Source organism: Eucalyptus grandis, chromosome 2 (genome assembly GCF_016545825.1).
Source record: "Eucalyptus grandis isolate ANBG69807.140 chromosome 2, ASM1654582v1, whole genome shotgun sequence".
Classification (NCBI taxonomy): domain Eukaryota; kingdom Viridiplantae; phylum Streptophyta; class Magnoliopsida; order Myrtales; family Myrtaceae; genus Eucalyptus; species Eucalyptus grandis.
Window position 1 is genome coordinate 31697486 of NC_052613.1, and position 17362 is coordinate 31714847.

The 17362-nt window shown below is 38.4% G+C and overlaps 2 protein-coding genes across 3 annotated transcripts; both read right to left on the bottom strand.

The window, feature by feature from the left end:
- Positions 1–2538: 2538 nt before the first annotated feature.
- On the bottom strand, positions 2539–7013 carry LOC104432350 (sugar transporter ERD6-like 5). The gene is made up of 18 exons (XM_010044815.3): positions 6695–7013; positions 5771–5833; positions 5456–5545; positions 5305–5364; positions 4891–4956; positions 4728–4793; positions 4569–4644; positions 4417–4481; positions 4157–4249; positions 3984–4064; positions 3835–3919; positions 3708–3751; positions 3563–3625; positions 3418–3477; positions 3271–3324; positions 3105–3164; positions 2912–3026; positions 2539–2822 (listed from the first exon to the last, which is right to left on the bottom strand). The coding sequence occupies exons 1-18, from the start codon at positions 6881–6883 to the stop codon at positions 2701–2703; spliced, it is 1452 nt and encodes a 483-aa protein (XP_010043117.2). The 5' UTR covers positions 6884–7013; the 3' UTR covers positions 2539–2700.
- Positions 7014–12424: 5411 nt separating this feature from the next.
- LOC120290413 (sugar transporter ERD6-like 5) lies at positions 12425–17231 on the bottom strand. Of its 2 annotated transcripts, XM_039306580.1 has the most exons (18): positions 16894–17230; positions 15950–16012; positions 15630–15719; positions 15480–15539; positions 15076–15141; positions 14915–14980; positions 14754–14829; positions 14602–14666; positions 14328–14417; positions 14157–14237; positions 14008–14092; positions 13888–13931; positions 13744–13806; positions 13598–13657; positions 13453–13506; positions 13288–13347; positions 13097–13211; positions 12425–12997 (listed from the first exon to the last, which is right to left on the bottom strand). In XM_039306580.1, the coding sequence occupies exons 1-18, from the start codon at positions 17056–17058 to the stop codon at positions 12876–12878; spliced, it is 1425 nt and encodes a 474-aa protein (XP_039162514.1). In that variant the 5' UTR covers positions 17059–17230; the 3' UTR covers positions 12425–12875. The 2 variants fall into 2 exon arrangements, with proteins under 2 accessions (XP_039162514.1, XP_039162513.1); XM_039306579.1 differs by having other exon boundaries at positions 15480–15719; positions 16894–17231.
- Positions 17232–17362: the final 131 nt, after the last annotated feature.

The window sequence follows — 17362 nt, forward strand, 5'->3', positions numbered from 1 at the left end:
TCCACGTCACTTTCACCGCACGTTCTCAGTGGGATCACGTGAATGATTGCTTTTCATGATTCTAAAATCTGCAGTAGTCGTGGCCGCGATTAATTTATGGATTTGTTTCTCTTTCAAAATTGAACCGTACCAAACCTTCTACCCTATATTGGAAAGAAATAGAAGATTGATTGTTACTTATGTTCCAGTGGGTATAAATAAATAGGACAAGTTCAATGATTGAGTTGAAATTCATTTAAAACCATCTCTTTCGTTTGGGTGGCAGCAACTCAACACCAGTTTTGAACCCCTACTAGCCAGGGCGGAGGTTCGATTCTCATCTCAGAACTTGAGCAGCAAATCGATTTCAAAAATCTGATGGCGGGGAAAAGCGAAACGACGCTTTTGGGGCTGATTTTATAGCAAAATCTTGACGATCCATGCACGAAATCACAGATCGATTGTTCGCGTTTAGCAACGAACAACTACTATAGTGTAATTCATAACAGCATCAGTAAAAATGAGTTGACAGGTGACCTGTTTATCTAGTAATACATACGTAAGTTACCGACGAAATTTACTAATATCTCTAGCTAATCAGAAAATTACCACTTCCATTTGACTCGCACTAGTGGCTACCAAATTTCTGCGATATACAATTCGGTCTGTGTAATCTATCGTCGTTTATAGAAGGTATTACTATGAAACTTCATTTTTCTTTCCTCCCCGTTTCACGTTGCATTAACATTTAGCAAGAAAAAGCCTCTTGTCAGCCTTCCTATCACTGCTGCTTGTGTTTGGCCATATCAGACCGATCGAACCAGGAGCCACCCGAACCAAATCAAACCGGCCGATTTGGTTCAGTTCTTAAGAGTATCGGTCCAGTTTTCAGTTTCAGTTTCATAAAAATGGAATCGGTGATTTTAGTCAAGTTCCTGGTTCCAAGGAGGAATCGGACTGCCACTTTTTTTCAAATATTTAATTTCTTAAAAATAGTAATAAACCCTAAAATAATAACAACTCTAGCATTTTTTTAATTTTTTTTTTGCTAAGTAGTTGGTTCTAGTGGACCAAATCAACCCGGTCCTCGGTTCCAAAAATTGGGAACCGTTCCTTCCGATTCAATTCCCAATTTCTAAGTAGGAGCGGATCTGAGATCAATCACCTTTAGTTCAAAACAACTCAAATTCCAACAATTGCAACTCATAATCATCAAAGAAAATGGGCAAGTGAGCTTGCAGTACTTCCAATGCTCGCGCCCCCTGGTCTTCAGCACTACCTTCATGGTGAATAAGAATCTACATCACCATTGTACTTGAAGAGACCAGTGAGAAGCACTTGGTATAAGCATAAGTCTAATAGGGAAGTATGATATAACCGAAATTTATATCACCAAAAGCTTGGATATCACCTAGAAGTTGGATATAACAGGGGATTGCTGATATAAGTGGAGCAACTACACTACCTTAAACAATCTTATCACAAAATTTGAGGATAATATCTCAAGACGGATTATTTCTTCTTATTATATGATAGCTAGTTATCTAGTATAGCTTCCTAATATAGAAGAAAGTGTTAATTATCAATCTCAAAGATTATCTACATGGAAAATACCAATTACGCGCAATTTCTGGGTTGATTAACAATCATTCCAAAGACAATATACTCATAGACAAGCTACTTTGTTTTTGGAAACTAGAGATATGATTGTATGGGTGACCAAATCTATGGGAAATCAAGATTGATTGACTCCAAATGCTACATTGATCTACTAAATAATTGTTTGACAGTCTACTTGGAGATTGATCCTCGTGAAGATTGTACAATGAGAAGTTTGGACGCTAAGGAGTATAAAAGGAGATCAACAAGACGCCAAGAAGAGTATACCAAAGATTCGAAGTGCAAAAATCCAAATTTAAGAGAAAGCTTTACTTCATACTTTGTCTTTTTGAGCATACTAAAATTGTAAGCTCTTGAGAACTGTTGACAGTATTATAATTTATGCTTAGTGGTGAAACAGTGAGACCAAACTTAAAAAGAAGCACTTGGTTATAAGTAGCGCATTCTATTGTAATTACTCATAGACTACTAGTGGAATCGAGTCGGTAGGTGATTAGTTTGGGAAAGTGGATATAGGCTTACACTAAGCCAAATTACTATAAAGTTATGAGTGCATCATTCTCTATCTCTCTAATTATATTCATTACTACATGATAGAAGCCCATTACACCATTTGATAAAATCTGTTCCTGTGCATATCAAACTTACTGCTCATAATCCATTACACCATTTGATAAAATCTGTTCCTGTGCATATCAAACTTACTGCTCATATTCAATATTATGCTCATATCAAACTTGACCTCTTTGATTCCCAATATTTTGCCAAGTTTCTTAAAATCACTTATTCACCCTCTCTAGGTGATACTATTAGCCAACGTCATATTCAAGTGACAGACAAAATTGAATTTACTAAAATCTAGTTAATCAGAAAATTACCCATTTCATTTGACTTGTACTAGTGGCTACCAAATTTATGTTGTACTATCAGTACGGAATTATAGAAATTTAGTTGCTTAAACTTGAAATTACCCCATGTACAATTCGGTCTGTGGAGTCTAACGTTATTAATGGAATGTCCTACTACGGAACTTCCTGTCAATGCTGCTTCTGTTTGGCTCTCACAACAATTCAAGTTTTAACAACCTGCGGCTCATACTCATCAAAGAAAATGGGCAAGTGATGCTTGCAGTTCTTCCAATGCTCGTCCCTTGGTCTCCGGCACTAGCTTCATGGTGAATACGACCGTGAGACCGCATATGCACGCGAATATGAAAAATGTCCCTGAAAGAAGCACAAGCCAGATTAAGCATAGATACTGAATATATCACACACGCACAGAAGAGAGAGAGAGAGAGAGAGAGAGAGAGTACCGGGTGGGCTCCATTCAAACATGAAGTTGAAAGTGTAAGTCACAATCCAGGAACAGGACCAATTCACAAATGTCACCAGGCTCCCGGCTGACCCTTTAATGTTTACAGGGAATATCTACAGAGAACATATGACTGAGAATGGTCTTGTGATATGAAAGATTGCCGAGTGCAAATTTAGACTGAAGCCAAGTACCTCAGACATGATAACCCATGGTAACCCTCCCATGCCAAGCGAGTAGCCTACGCAATACCCCTAAACAAAATAGTCGTCTGTCAGCAAACTTCAAGAGAACGAGTCATTGCATAATGGTTTAAGATGAAAAGGGACAAGGAAAAAAGGCACTCCTATAGAAACTTACGATTAGTGCTACATACGCCAGAATTGGGGTCACTGCCTTCCAATGATTAAGTTCCTGGTTCAACAATAGAAAAAAATAGCCGGAAAAAATAAGGTCACTTAAAGAACATCAAAAACCGCAAATAGGAATAGTTATCGTTCACGAAACCTGAATAACGAATGACAATCCTAGAAGAACGCAACTGGACGACATTACGGCTGAAGAAATCTGCAAATAAAAGTTGGGTTCAGGTTCAGTATCTCGAAAAGTGATCTCGTTAAGGCAATTATAGAAAATTTGTCATTTTCCTAACCATCAGAAGTGGTCGTCTTCCGGCTTTATCAGTTAAGATTACACTAACAGCAGTTGCTGGGATCTGCAAAACAAGTGTAGAATTTCTAGAACATACGATGAAAAAACAAAAATCATCTTTCACCACAATTCTGGATGTCAAGTACCTCGATAATTGCTATGCTTCTGGTACCAAAGCTACTTGAGATGCCTGCCAAGATAGAAAAAAAAAGATAAAGATGACCGAGCCTTCATTATTTGTAATTTACTAATGTATTTAGTGTTTGATATTACCAGCTGATTCAAATATGGAGCCTGTATAGTAGGCAAATGCATTGCTCCCACTAAATTGTTGAAGCATCATCAGCCCAACTGCTATCTGACAGTTATAAGATTAGGAAAAGAATCGCAAGCATCTTGAATAATTTGGAGGGCATTCTCACCATAAGTGGACGAGCATATCGTCTTTGGAACAAATCAAGAATTCTAGACTGGGACTGTCGTTCAAAGGTCTCTGTGTAGTCCTATAAGAATAAGTGAAATGAGAGCACATCATTGCCAAAATATCAGATGCCTCCAAATTATAAGAAAAAGACATGCCAGACTGAGGTATTACTCTGATATCGGCTGCTTCCTGAGTAATATTGACACCTTTGCCTCTGAGTCTCTGTAATGTGACTTCAAAATCCTCCTCTCGGTGGACTCTTACCTGCAAGTGACTGTGTGCTAGGAATCTTCCTTACAACAAAAGTCATCCATTTCTATAATTCTATACAACTAGCAAGTTCTTACTAGGGTAACCAACACCAATTGGATTGCTTTCCATAGCTACCATTAAAATGCTAATTCTATGCCTCAACTCCACTAACAACTTACCAGCCATCTAGGAGACTCTGGAACAAAGAACAAACCCGCAATTTGTATGACAGAAGGAATAACACCTGAAGATGAAATCACCAAGAATGACCCTCCGATATTTTCCCAACTTATTCACCGCTTAACATAAAAGAAGGGAGCAGAGAGACTACTGATCAGAGCCAAGATGCGCCAGGAAACGATGGTTCCGAGAAAGTAAATCATGGAAAAGCCACAGCATAACATGAACTGCAACAGAGGCCAAGTGTGTTGGTAAGCAAATGAATTGTCTCGACTCAAATTCAATTTCTACGTTGTCCAAACTTTTTGACCTGATTCATTGTTGTGAATGCTCCCCGGACACTTCTAGGTGTTATCTCTGCAATGTACACTGGTACCTGTTTGGAAACAGAGAAAATAATCAACAGCATGTTGGCAAGCGTCAACTTCTATAAAATTTATAGGGACAATAAGTCCGAATCTTCCTGCATATACCACGTAACATGTAATCCCAATGCCAAGCCCATTTAGCAGTCTCCCAATATCCAGCCACCAAGCATTCTGCAGATTCAATGGATATACCATTAAGTGCTAACGCTCTATCTCACTGACTAAACCATGACTTGATCATTCACAAAAATAAGATGTTGTAAAAATATTCCTTGCATCTTAGCTGGAAGAAAATCAATTGCATGAACGTGATCCCCAGCTAGGCAGAGAGTTTGAAGTGCAAAATTTTACAATTGCAATGAAAAATCACAAAAAACATCCTACAGGACTGATATCTGAATGAACTCATCCATATGATAAGCATGAAAGATGGAAAATGCAATTTAAATTATTAAGCCTGTTTTTCAAGTCATCAGCAATGAAGAAAAATTCTGAAGACGTGAGAGGAAGGGCAGGAACCTTGGCATATGCTATAGAAAGCCATCCTGCAGCGCAAAATATTTGAGAAAGCCACATTGCCTGCATCGAAAAGATATGAGCCTCCCCTGAGATCTGATGGGTTTTTCATTGAGCTTTCAAGAATAAAACGGAGAGGTAGAGGATCACTTACTCGTCTACGCCCAATCAAATCTGTTACCATTCCATTTACCAGAGCTGCTATTAGGCCTCCAACAGTTACTAATGAACCGAAAAGCGAATACTGCAACACAAAAAAGGGGGAGAATATGAAACCAAGATGTGTTCCACTTTCCATTTCTCCGTTTGGTGTCACTGATACAGAAGTCACTTTCAGGTAGTCTACTAAGTCTCGTGCGTTTTATTTTACTCAAACAAATCTCATTTGACAGTATATTGATGGAATTTTTATAGCGGCTGATGGATGAACAATCCTAGAAATATAGCATGGATGCTTGATAGGACTTGCCGCTGCTGTGGAGAGGCCTAAATCCTCCATTATGCCTGACTCGGCTGGTGAAGAAAAACCGTCCTGCATTACAAAAACATGCCATCAGTTAATGGTACCTTGTACTTGGCAGCTACTAATCTTGTCAAGAAATGCAGCAAAAAGCACAATTGTCGAGAAAATTCTACCATGGATGCAAAATAAAGAGGCAGAGCAAAAGTCCAAATCCAAATGGCATCTTTCTCACAAATGTGATTGAAGTAATAATAAAGATCATTTGACATCGTTTTTGCATCACTGGAGTGATCCTGAATCAGCTACATGCTTTATTGTGGTTCGAGCTGATATTATTATATGAAAACACGGTAACAAGTATCAGATTCTCCGACACAGCCTATCTTCCTTCGTCCCGGGTTATGAGAGGAAAATATTACAAAGTAGTTGTCGGAACAAATTATTACATTCTAAAATAATCAAGTCACCTAATATGGTATCAGCCAAGTGACCAAGAACATGACATTCAGGTGCTTCTGGAAAATAATTTACCAACTTTTAGGCACCAAGAACAGTAGTAGACACACTTTCAACCAGAGTTGCAGACACAGATCTTGGTTGCTTCATCTTACTTCCACCAAGGACAAAATAAAACCCAGATTTTTCATGAAAACACAATGTTGACCAATAATATAAGAAAACAGAAAAACTTTGACTAAGTAATCTGCTTCTTTCCTCGTATCTTTTCCCAACAAAATATTTCAGTAAAGCTTGAAAGAAATCATGACACTGCCTCCTTAGCGATCATCAGGTACACCAGAAAAAGCACCCCGATTGCCAAATACACCTCCAATTCAATACAGATGTGGGAGAAAATGAGAATCAAGAATCAATAAAAGAACATGGAGCTGGTTTATCGGTGATGAATCTAACAGTTGATACAGTACTCACAGCACACCCAGTAACGAAAGAGCCGCTAACGGCAATGAGAGTGCTAAAAACGACAAGTGGCGTGACTGCAGGATCACTCGAAGGCATGAAGGAGCTGCCATGACTGCCAAGGGCAGAGGCTTCTTGGGGAAGCAGAGGGCCTGTTTGCAATCCTTCTTCTCCTAACCTTTCTCTCTCCAAATCTTTCATTTAAAAGCTCTTCGTGGTGAGTCTTCAAGGAACGAAAATTGACAAGAACGAGTCGTGAGTGAGTGTGAGAATTGAGTGAGATAGTGGTGAGTTAGTGAGGCAGAGATAGAGAGCTCCAAATAACGGACTCCGTTGCATGAGAAGTTTTCTTCACTCTAAAGCTTCCTCGTTATTTTATGTCCATTTTCCAAGATTTTTTTTTTTTTTTTGTCCTTTTGATTTATCACGTGGGTAGTTGCTCAGAATTGTAGTAGTTGCAGCGGCCATTCATTCATTTCTGGTCGATGGAAGCTAGACCAAACTGCTAGTGCTACTTACCGAAATATCTTGGACTAAAATTTGACATGAGAAGAGCATGGAGGGATACTCTTAAAGAGTTTGAAATGAAAATCTTAGATAACAAGCATTGTGGGATACTTTAATACTTCCTCTCACATGCAAAACAGACTGATAGAACGTAGAATTGACAGGACAAATAGGAAACCTCTCTTGCCTCCGTCATCGGCCATCAATTCCTCAATGCTGATGCAAAGCCGCAATCGTGACTTTGTTGCCATTCGGAAATTCTGGGCCATATGACAATCGCAATTTCGATCTTCTAGTCTGAGCTGCGAAATATAAGTCTAGGTCGTAATCTAGTTCTAAAACCCGGAATGGATCTAGAACTCTTCTTTAGAGTGTGTTTATTTGAGTCAAAGCATTTTCTGCAAATTAATTTTCTGGACTTTCACGTATTTGGTTTGCTATAAGTGATTGGTCAACAGAAAATTATTTACGGTCAAAGAAAATAGGCATGCTAGAAGTTAGGAAAATGAATTTAATATAGAATGCACAATTCCCAGTATTTTCACTTAAATAACATAACTATATAGGTGTGAGAGATTATAAGATGGTAGCCATATAGCTTCCTATGCTTGATAGTACTCCCTGCTATCGTAGGAAGCCCTGAATCCTCGATTACGCCCAACTCAGCGGGTGATGAATAATCAGAATGCATTAGAGTAATCGGCCAGTAGTTATGGTAACTTTTTCTTTGGGGGAAAGTAACCTCTTGAGAAACTACAGCCTAAACACAGCAGTTGTTTAGGAGATCACAAAAAACAAAAGATTGCGTGGCCTGAAAAATGGTTTTCCAGAAGCATCTCTTCTCAAAAATGCAATTCCAAGTAGTGAAATGTGCGAAAAGACAAGCATTGATGAAGGGATTTTCTTCCTCCTTCGTTCCCTAATGAAACGCTCACGCGAATTCGAAATTAAACTCATGGATCTTGTTATTTTATTGAATTTCGGTACATGAATGATTAATTAATCTTTGATTAGTTTCTCATGGTTCAAATTGAATTCGAAGAACTGGTCTATCGTTTTTAGTTTGAATTGGATTGTCAGTTGATTTTGAACAAAATTCGAGTTTTGATTCCAATTGATAGTCCCAATCAATGCATGTACTCCATAATCCTTAATACTCACGTGTTTTATCATTAAATTGAGGTCAAAATAATACTTAATTTAGTGGGCAATCCAAATAGTCCGAGTTCGACAAGTGGAAGTTGCCGCTAGCGAAAATATGACTTTATTGCATGACTTTCATAAACATTATGATTTCCGATCTAATTTCTCAATCATAAAAATTATCATATTTTTGCGAGTGCAAGACATTTTCTTAAATAAATAAATAACTGACAAGAGTGAAATTTAAGTTGTGCCGTTAATATTGTATTTTGTTGTGGGGACTTGCTTGTTTAGGAGTGCAAGTGAAAACCATTCTATTCCTGAGAAAAATTTATTTGTATTTTCCTTTTTGTTTTTAATTCACTTGGCCCCACTTGCCTTTCTTTCTTTCTTTGTATTTTGCACGGCCACAAGGTGAAAACAAATGGTGCCCCTTCTTTTTGTCTCTTCAGTGTCAGCTCATTTTACAGAAAATATCATATTTTCAAAAAATATTTTCCAAAATGTCATTTTCCAAAAAATGATTATATTTTTTGATGTTCGACTAAAATCTGAAATTTGAGTGGAAAATATTTTCCATTGTTCGTTATCTAAATTGATTTTTTGGGAAAAATTACCAAAAAAATTGAATTTTAATATTTCTAATTGACCAAAAACTAATTTTTTTATATATTTTAAAAAATGAATTTTTGATTATTTTCACTTTTAAAAATTGAATTTTTATTATTTTAAATTTTAATTTTCCTTTCTTTTTCCTTTTTCTTTTTCTTCCTCCTTCCTCCTCCTTCTTCCTCCTCCTTCATCTACCGCCATATGCCGATGATGGCAAGCGCAACGGCCGACCAAGACACGATCGCCAAATCCGATGAGCTTGAGCTTCGCCTAAGCCGGCAAGCTTGAGACTCGGCCGATCTAGGCAAGCCGCGAGCCTCACCTAGCTCACCGAGCTTGAGCGAGGTGGAGTCTCGCCATAGGTTGACGAGGCTTGAGCTGGCTTGAGGCCGGTTGTGGGGACTCACGTGGCCAACAACCGGCCAAGGTCAAGGAAGAAGATGAAAAGGAAAGAAAGAAAAGAAAAAGGAAAAAAAAAAAATGTAAAAACTCAACTTAAAAAAATGAAAAAGAAAAAAGAAAAAGAAAGCATAAAAATAAAATGAAAAGAAGCAATGTGGAAAAGTTATTTTCCGTAAACGAACGGAGCCTTAGTGGCTCAAGAACTTCTCCATCTTCTTTGTCCGATTAAAACTTAGATATTTATGTAATTGGGTCGGGCCATATAAATAACTCAAATCTAAGACATAAATTTAATAATTCTCTATTTTGACTCGATCTTTGAAACTAAGTCATAGTGTTCATCATTCATGTTGCTCTCTTGGCGCCTAATGGACACTAAGGGCGCGTTTGGTAACATTTCGTTTAAAAACTGTTCCGGAAACGAGAAAAAAAAAAAAAGTGTTTTACATTCCGGAAAACAATTTTTGAACAAAAAAACGCGTTTAGTAAACTTGTTCCGAAATAAAAATGAACAGAAACGCGTTTGGTAAATTTGTATAAATTATTTATTTCTTTTATTTATTTCTATTTAATTTTTATTTTCTTATTTATTTTTCCTTTTTTTCTTTTTTTCTTTTTCCTTTTTCCTTTTTTCTTCTTTTGCCGGTCGCCGGCCTCGGCCATGGTGGCGACCGGCCGAGCGAGGGCGGCCTCGCCCAGCCACGGCGAGGCTCGCCGGCCCCGCAAGCCCGAGCCTCACGTAGCCGGGCGAGGCTCGCCCGCCTTGGCTAGGCGAGCTCGGCCGCCGAGATCCGGCGGGCCGAGCTCGCCCACTGGCGCGAGGTCGGCCTCGCCGGGGCCGGCGACGCTCCGGCGAGGTCGCCGGCCCTCGCCGGCCCTCGGCTTGCCCGGTCGCCGGCCCTAGCCGAGGCCGGCGACAGAGCCAAAGAAAAAGAAAGAAAAAAAAAAGAAGAAAAGAAGAAGAAAAAAGAGATAAGAAAATGGAAAGTGTTTCTAAATTTTGTTCCGAAACAAGAAACAACTTTTTTTTTTTGTTTCTTGTTTCTTTCCGAGATGTATTTCGGGAACAAAAAAATAATTTTGGAACAAAAACACAAACAAACGCGTTTCTGTTCCTTTTTTGTTCCTAGGAACAAAAAAACAAAAAAAATGTTTAGAAACAGAAAAAAGAAATAAAAACAAACGCAGCCTAACTCTCTATCTATGTCAATTATAAAGCTAGATCTTCTCAAAAGGAATAGGCTTAACCATCATGTCTATTGGATACTCCGTTGTCACTATCTTCTCACAACAACCTTATCCTTCGCCAAGACATCTTGGATAAAATGGTACTTGATGTTGATATATTTCATTTACTCATGATAAATTTAAATGTATGCTAGATATTTCGCACCTCGATTATTAGAGGGTATATCAGCACATTTATGCTTCAACCCAAAGTCCAAGAGCAAACCTAAAGGTTAGTATCATGTACTCTGCCTCAACCGAAGACAATGCAATATGGTCTTGTAAAGACGCCTTCCAACTCGTTGCACACCCTACTAGCGTAAACTCATACTCTACTAAAAACCTACATTCATCCAAGTCACTGCGTGATCCAAATCCAAATAACCAATGGACTCATTATCATTGTTATTCCTCTGGTACGCTATACCAATTTGTTCTTCCCTTAAAAAATCTAAGGATTCATTTTACAGATTCCTAATGAGTTTTATCAAGATGCTTCATGTAACAACTAAATGCTTTCATAACTTATAAAATATCAGGCTTAGTGCATACCATGATAGACATAATATTACCTAGTGCACTAGCATAGGAACACGGGATACATTGGGATTTGTTTTGAAAAACATGAACACATGCATAGGTTAAATGAATCAAAAAATCAATTTGTGGCAGAAACAAAATCACCCATACCCGTATCTTCAAAATATTGTTGGTGCATTTCAATATGAAGCACATAGAAATGAAAAGGAGAGCTAATCGCATTAACCTTTTACCATGCAAAAGCAATTTGGTTTTGAACTTTCTCAGATCCAAACCACAAATGTTTGATCTTCTTGTAGTATTAGTTCTGATGTTCTTCAAATCCAGACCATAGACATCTTATCTCCTCATAACGTACCTAATGTATTCTGGTTCTTATATTCTTCAATTTTAACTTCACAAATGTCAAACCTTTAATTCAACGCACCACCAACACCACGTTGAATAGTAAAAAGAATGGTTAATACCCTAAAAAAACCCCAAACTGATACACATGTGATAAATTTACCCCAAATTATTTTTTTAATCATGAAAATCTCCAAACTAGTACACCTGTGACAAATTTATCCCGAATGACCATAAAAAACTCTAAACTGTCATGTGTCATTTAACGTAATAATTTGATAGTAAAATTTAACGAAAACTAACATATGATAAATTTGTCACAAATGTACCAGTTTGAGGTAAATTTATTAAAGGTATACCGGTTTTGAGTTTTTGGTGGTCAAGAAAATAGTTTGGAGTAAATTTGTCACAACTGTACTAGTTTAGGATTTTTCAGAGTATTAATCCTTTATTTTTCTGATAATTTTGCATTGATTTAATTACAAAATCATGTCAGTCTTCGCATTAGTATCACAACATGTTCTTTGCTGGACCACATGAATGATTGCTTCTAATGATTCCAAAATCTGCAGTAGTTGCGGCTACTGCAACTCATTTATGGATTTGTTTTTCTTTGAAAATTGAACTGAATCAAACCTGCTACGCATCCGGCATATATATTGGAACGACTTAGAAGATTGATTGTTACCTATTTCCCAGTGTGTGTAAATATCCGTAAACAAATAGGACAAGTTCAATGATTGTGTTGAAATCATCAGCTAAAACAATCTCTCCGTTTGGGTGGTACCAATTTAACACTACTTTTTGAACCACTAGGCCTTTGCTTTAGTGGCAACTGCGCATCCCTCTTGGTGTGCGAGAGCCAGGTCGGGGTTCGATTCTCATATAAGAATTCGAAAAAAAAACTGTTAGAATTGAAGCACCATGACACCTTAGGGCTGATCCTATAGCACAATTTATAAGAAATTTCAGACTGATTGTCCATGTTCAGTAACGAACATGTACTTTAGTGTAATTTATAACTGCAGTAGTAAAATGAGGTGACTGGTGACCTGTTTATCTAGTATTGTACAAGTAAGTTACAGACAAAATTGAATTTAGTAATGTCTAGTTGATCAGAAAATTACCACTTTCATTTGACTTGTACTGGTGGCTACCAAATTTCTGTTTTACCATCAGTATGCAGTTAAGCAAATTTAGGTGCTTAAACTTGAAATTATTGATATCCAGTTCCGTCTGTGAAATCTACCGTCGTTAATGGAATGTATTACCATGGAATTTCTCCTTTTTCTTTCCTCCCCGTTTCACATTGCATTAATACTTTGCAACAATTAGCCTCCTTTCAGCCTTCCTATCAGTGCTGCTTGTTGTTCGGCTTATACTATTTCAGATTTTAGGAACCTGCGGCTAATAACCATCAAAGAAAATGGGTAAGTGATGCTTGCAGTTCTTCCAACGCTCGCCCCTTCGTCTCCGGGACTACCTTCAGGGTGAATAAGACTGTGAGACCGCATATGCACGCGAATATGAAAAATGTCCCTGAAAGTAGAACAATCCAGATTGAGCACAGACGCTGAATGCATCACAGACAGGAGAGAAAGAGAGAGAGAGAGAGAGAGAGAGAGAGAGAGAGAGTACCAGGTGCGCTCCATTCGAACATGAAGTTGAAAGTGTAAGTGACAATCCAGGAACAGGACCCATTCGCAAATGTCACCAGGCTCCCGGCTGACCCTTTAATGTTTACAGGGAAAATCTACAGAGAACATATTCACTGAGAATAGTCTTGTCATAAAGATTCCCCAGTGCAAATTTAGACTGAAGTCATGTACCTCAGACATGATAACCCATGGTAACCCCCCCATGCCAAGTGAGTAAGCTATGGAATACGCCTAAACAAAATAGTCATCTGTCAGCAAACTTCATCTGAACAAGCCACTGAGCAATGGCTTAAGATGAAAAGAGATGAGGAAAAAGGCACTATTATAGAGACTTACAGTTATTGCTACATACGCCAAAATAGGGGTCACTGCCTTCCAATGATTAAGGCCCTGGTTCAGCAACAGAAAAAATAGAAGGAAAGAATAAGGTCGCTTAAAAACATCGAGAGCCATGAGTGGGAATAGTCGTCGTTCATGAAACCTGAATGAAGAATGACAACCCTAGAAGAATGCAACTTAAGGACATTCCAGCCGACGAAATCTGCAAATAAAAGTTGGGTTTGGGCTCAGTATCTCGAAAAGTGGTCTCATTGAGGCGATTATAGAAAATGTGTCATTTTTCCTAACCATCAGAAGTGGTCGTCTTCCAGCTTTATCAATCAAGATTACACTAAGGGCAGTCGCTGGGATCTGCAAAACATGTGTAGAATCTTCAGAAAATATGATGAAATAACAAATTCTTGTTTCATCGCAATTCTAGATGGCTTGTACCTGGACAATTGCTATGCTTCTGGTACCAAAGGTACTTGAGAAGCCTGCCAAGATAAAAGATAAAGATGACCAAGCCTTTATTATTCATAAGTTACTAATGTATTTAGTGTTTGATTTTACCAGCTGATTCAAATATGGAGCTTGTATAGAAGGCAAATGCATTAGTCCCACCGAATTGTTGAAGCATCATCAACCCAACTGCTATCTAACAGTTACAAGATTAGGAAAAGAATCGCAAACAACTTAAATAATTTGGTGGGCATTCTCACCGTAAGTGGACGAGCATATCGTCTTTGGAACAAATCAAGAATTCTAGACTGGGACTGCTGTTCAAAAGTCTCTGTGTAGTCCTATAAGAAAAATTGAAATGAGAGCACATCATTGCCAAAATATCATACGTTTTCCAATTATAAGAAAGACATGCCAGATCGAGGTATTACTCTGATATTGGCTGCTTCGTGAGTAATATTGACACTTTTGCCTCTAAGTCTCTGTAATGTGACTTCAAACTCCTCTTGGTGGAGTCTTACCTGCAAGTGACTATGTGCTAGTAATCTTCCGTACAACAAAAGTGCATGGTTTTGGCTTCATCGTCCAAATCTATGATTTTACACAATTAGCCTGTTCTTATAAGGGTAATCAACGCCAATTGGTTTGTTTCCAGAGTTGCCATTAAAATGTTAATTCTATGCCTCAACTGCACTAACAACTTACCAGCCATCTAGGAGACTCTGGAACAAAGAACAAACCCACAATTTGTATGACACAGGGAATTACACCTGAAGATGAAATCACCAAGAATGACCCTTCGATATTTTCCCAACTTATTCACCGCATAACATAAAAGAAGGGAGCAGAGAGACTACTGATCAGAGCCAAGATGCGCCAGGAGACAATGGTTCCAAGGAAGTAGATCAACGAAAAGCCACAGCATAACATGAACTGCAGCAGAGGTCAAGTTTGTGTCGGTGAGCAACTGAATTGTCTCAACTCAAATTCAATTTATACGTTGTCCAAATTTTTTGACCTGATTGAGTGTTGTGAATGCTCCCCGAACACTTGTTGGTGTTATCTCTGCAATGTACACAGGTACCTGTGTGGAAACAAAGATAATAATCAACAGCACATTGGCAGCTTCAACTTTTAGAAATTTATTAGGACAATAAGTACGAAGCTTCCTGCATATACCACGTAACATATAATCCCAACGCCAAGCCCGTTTAGCAGTCTCCCAATATCCAGCCACCAAGCATTCTGTAGATTCAACAGACATACCATTAAGTGCACGCTCTATCTCACTGCCTAAACCATGACTTGATTATTCACAAAAATAGGATGCCGTCTGTCTTAGCTGGAAGAAAATCAATTGCACGAGTGTGATCCCTTAATCAGCTAGGCAGATAGTTTGAAGTGCAAAGTTCCACAATTGCAGTGAAAAATCACAAAAAACATCCTACAGGACTGATATCTAAATAAACTCATCCATAAGATAAGCATGAAAGGTGGAAAATGCAATTTAAATTATTAAGCCTGTTTATCGAGTCATTGACAATGAAGGAAACTTCTGAAGAGGCAAGAGGAAGGGTAGGAACCTTGGCATATGCTATAGAAAGCCATCCGGCGGTGCAAAATATTTGAGAAAGCCACATAGCCTGCATCAAAAAGATATGAGCCTCCCTAATATCTGTTGGGCTTTTCATTGAGCTTTCAAGAATGGAAGGGAGAGGTAGAGGCTCATTTACTCGTCTACGCCCAATCAAATCTGTTACCCTTCCATTTACCAGAGCTGCTATGAGGCTTCCAACTGTTAATAGTGAACTGAAAAGCGAATACTGCAACATAAAAAAGGGGAAGAATATGAATACAAGATGGGTTCCACTTTCCATTTCTCCGTTTGGTGTCACTGATACAGATATCACTTTCAGTTAGTCTAGTAAGTCTCGTGCGTTTTATTTCACTCCAGCAAATCTTATTTGACAGTATATTGATGGAAAGCAATTAGTATAGCGGCTGATAGATGAACAATCATAGAAATATAGCATGGATGCTTGATAGGACTTGCCGCTGCTGTGGAGAGGCCTAAATCGTCCATTATGTCAGACTCGGCTGGTGAAGAATAACCGCACTACATTGCAAAAACATGCCACCAGTTAAAGTTAACTTCTACTTGGCGGCTACTAATCTTCTCAAGAAATGGAGCGAAAAGTATAATTGATGAGAAAATTCTGCCACAGATGTATAATAAAGAGGCAGGCCAGAGGTCAGTTTCCAAATGGCATCTTTCTCACAAATGCGATTGAAGTAATTCATAAAGATTGTTTTGTCATCTTGTTTGCATAAATGAGTTTCGTGTCTGCTACTTGAGTGATCCTGAACCAGCTATGTGCTTTATTGTGGTTCAAGCTGATATTATCATATGAAGACACAGCAACTAGTATCGGACTGTTTGACACATCCTCTCCTCCTTTATCCTGGGTTGTGAGAGGGAAATATTACAGAGTAATTGTTGGAACAATTATTACATATTAAGATAATCCAGGTCATCTTATATCCTGGTATCAGCTAAGTGATCAAGAACATGACAGACAGGTGCTTCTGGAAAATAATTTGCCAACTTTTAGGCACCAAAAATAGTAGCACACATATTTGACCAGAGTTGCAGACAGATCTTGGTTGCTTCATCTTACTAACACCAAGGGTAAAATAAAAACCCAAATTTTTCTTGAAAACACAATGTTGACCAATAATATAAGAGAGTAGAAAAACTTTGACCAAGTTATGTGATTCTTTCCTCCTATTTTTCCCAACAAAATATATTAGTAGTGCCTGAAAGAGATCATGACACTGCCTCCTTAGCAATCATCAGGTACACCGGAAAAAGCACCCTGATTGCTAAACTCATCTCCAATTTAATACAGATGTGGGAGAAAATGAGAATCAGGAATCAATAAAAGAAAATAGAGCTGGTTTTTTGGTGATGAATCTGATAGTTGATACAGTACTCACAGCACACCCAGTAACGAAAGAGCCGCTAACAGCGATGAGAGTGCTAAAAACGACAAGTGGCGTGACTGCAGGATCACTTGAAGACATGAAGGAGCTGCCATGACTGCCAAGGGCAGAGGCTTCTTGGGCAAGCAGAGGACCCGGCAATCCATCTTCACCTAACATTTCTCTCTCCAAAATCTTTCACTTAAAATCTCTTCGGGGTAAGTCCTCAAGGAATGAAAATCGGCAAGAACGAGTCGTGAGTGAGTGTGAGATTGAGTGAGATGGTGGTGAGTTAGAGGCAGAGATGGAGAGTTCAAAGTAAAGGACTCTGTTGCATGAGAAGGTTTCTTCACTCCAAAGCTTCCTCATTATTTTATGTTCGCTTTCCTACTTTTTTGCTCTTTGAGTGATCATGCGATAGTTGCTCAAATTTGTAGTGGTTACAACGGCAATTCACTCATTTCTGGTCTATAGAAACAACACC

What these genes read in the sequence shown, in the direction of transcription:
- LOC104432350 (XM_010044815.3), bottom strand. Translation starts at nt 6,883, where the DNA reads ATGAAAGATTTGGAGAGAGAAAGGTTAGGAGAAGAAGGATTGCAAACA. An exon ending in TAGGCCTCTCCACAGCAGCG is followed by an intron (nt 5,546 to 5,770) that starts GCAAGTCCTATC and finishes TTTGTGTTGCAG; the next exon opens with TATTCGCTTTTCGGTTCATT. An exon ending in CAGAGTCTCCTAGATGGCTG is followed by an intron (nt 4,250 to 4,416) that starts GTAAGTTGTTAG and finishes AGTCACTTGCAG; the next exon opens with GTAAGAGTCCACCGAGAGGA.
- LOC120290413 (XM_039306579.1), bottom strand. Translation starts at nt 17,058, where the DNA reads ATGTTAGGTGAAGATGGATTGCCGGGTCCTCTGCTTGCCCAAGAAGCC. An exon ending in CAGAGTCTCCTAGATGGCTG is followed by an intron (nt 14,418 to 14,601) that starts GTAAGTTGTTAG and finishes AGTCACTTGCAG; the next exon opens with GTAAGACTCCACCAAGAGGA. An exon ending in ACGAAGCAGCCAATATCAGA is followed by an intron (nt 14,238 to 14,327) that starts GTAATACCTCGA and finishes TTTTTCTTATAG; the next exon opens with GACTACACAGAGACTTTTGA.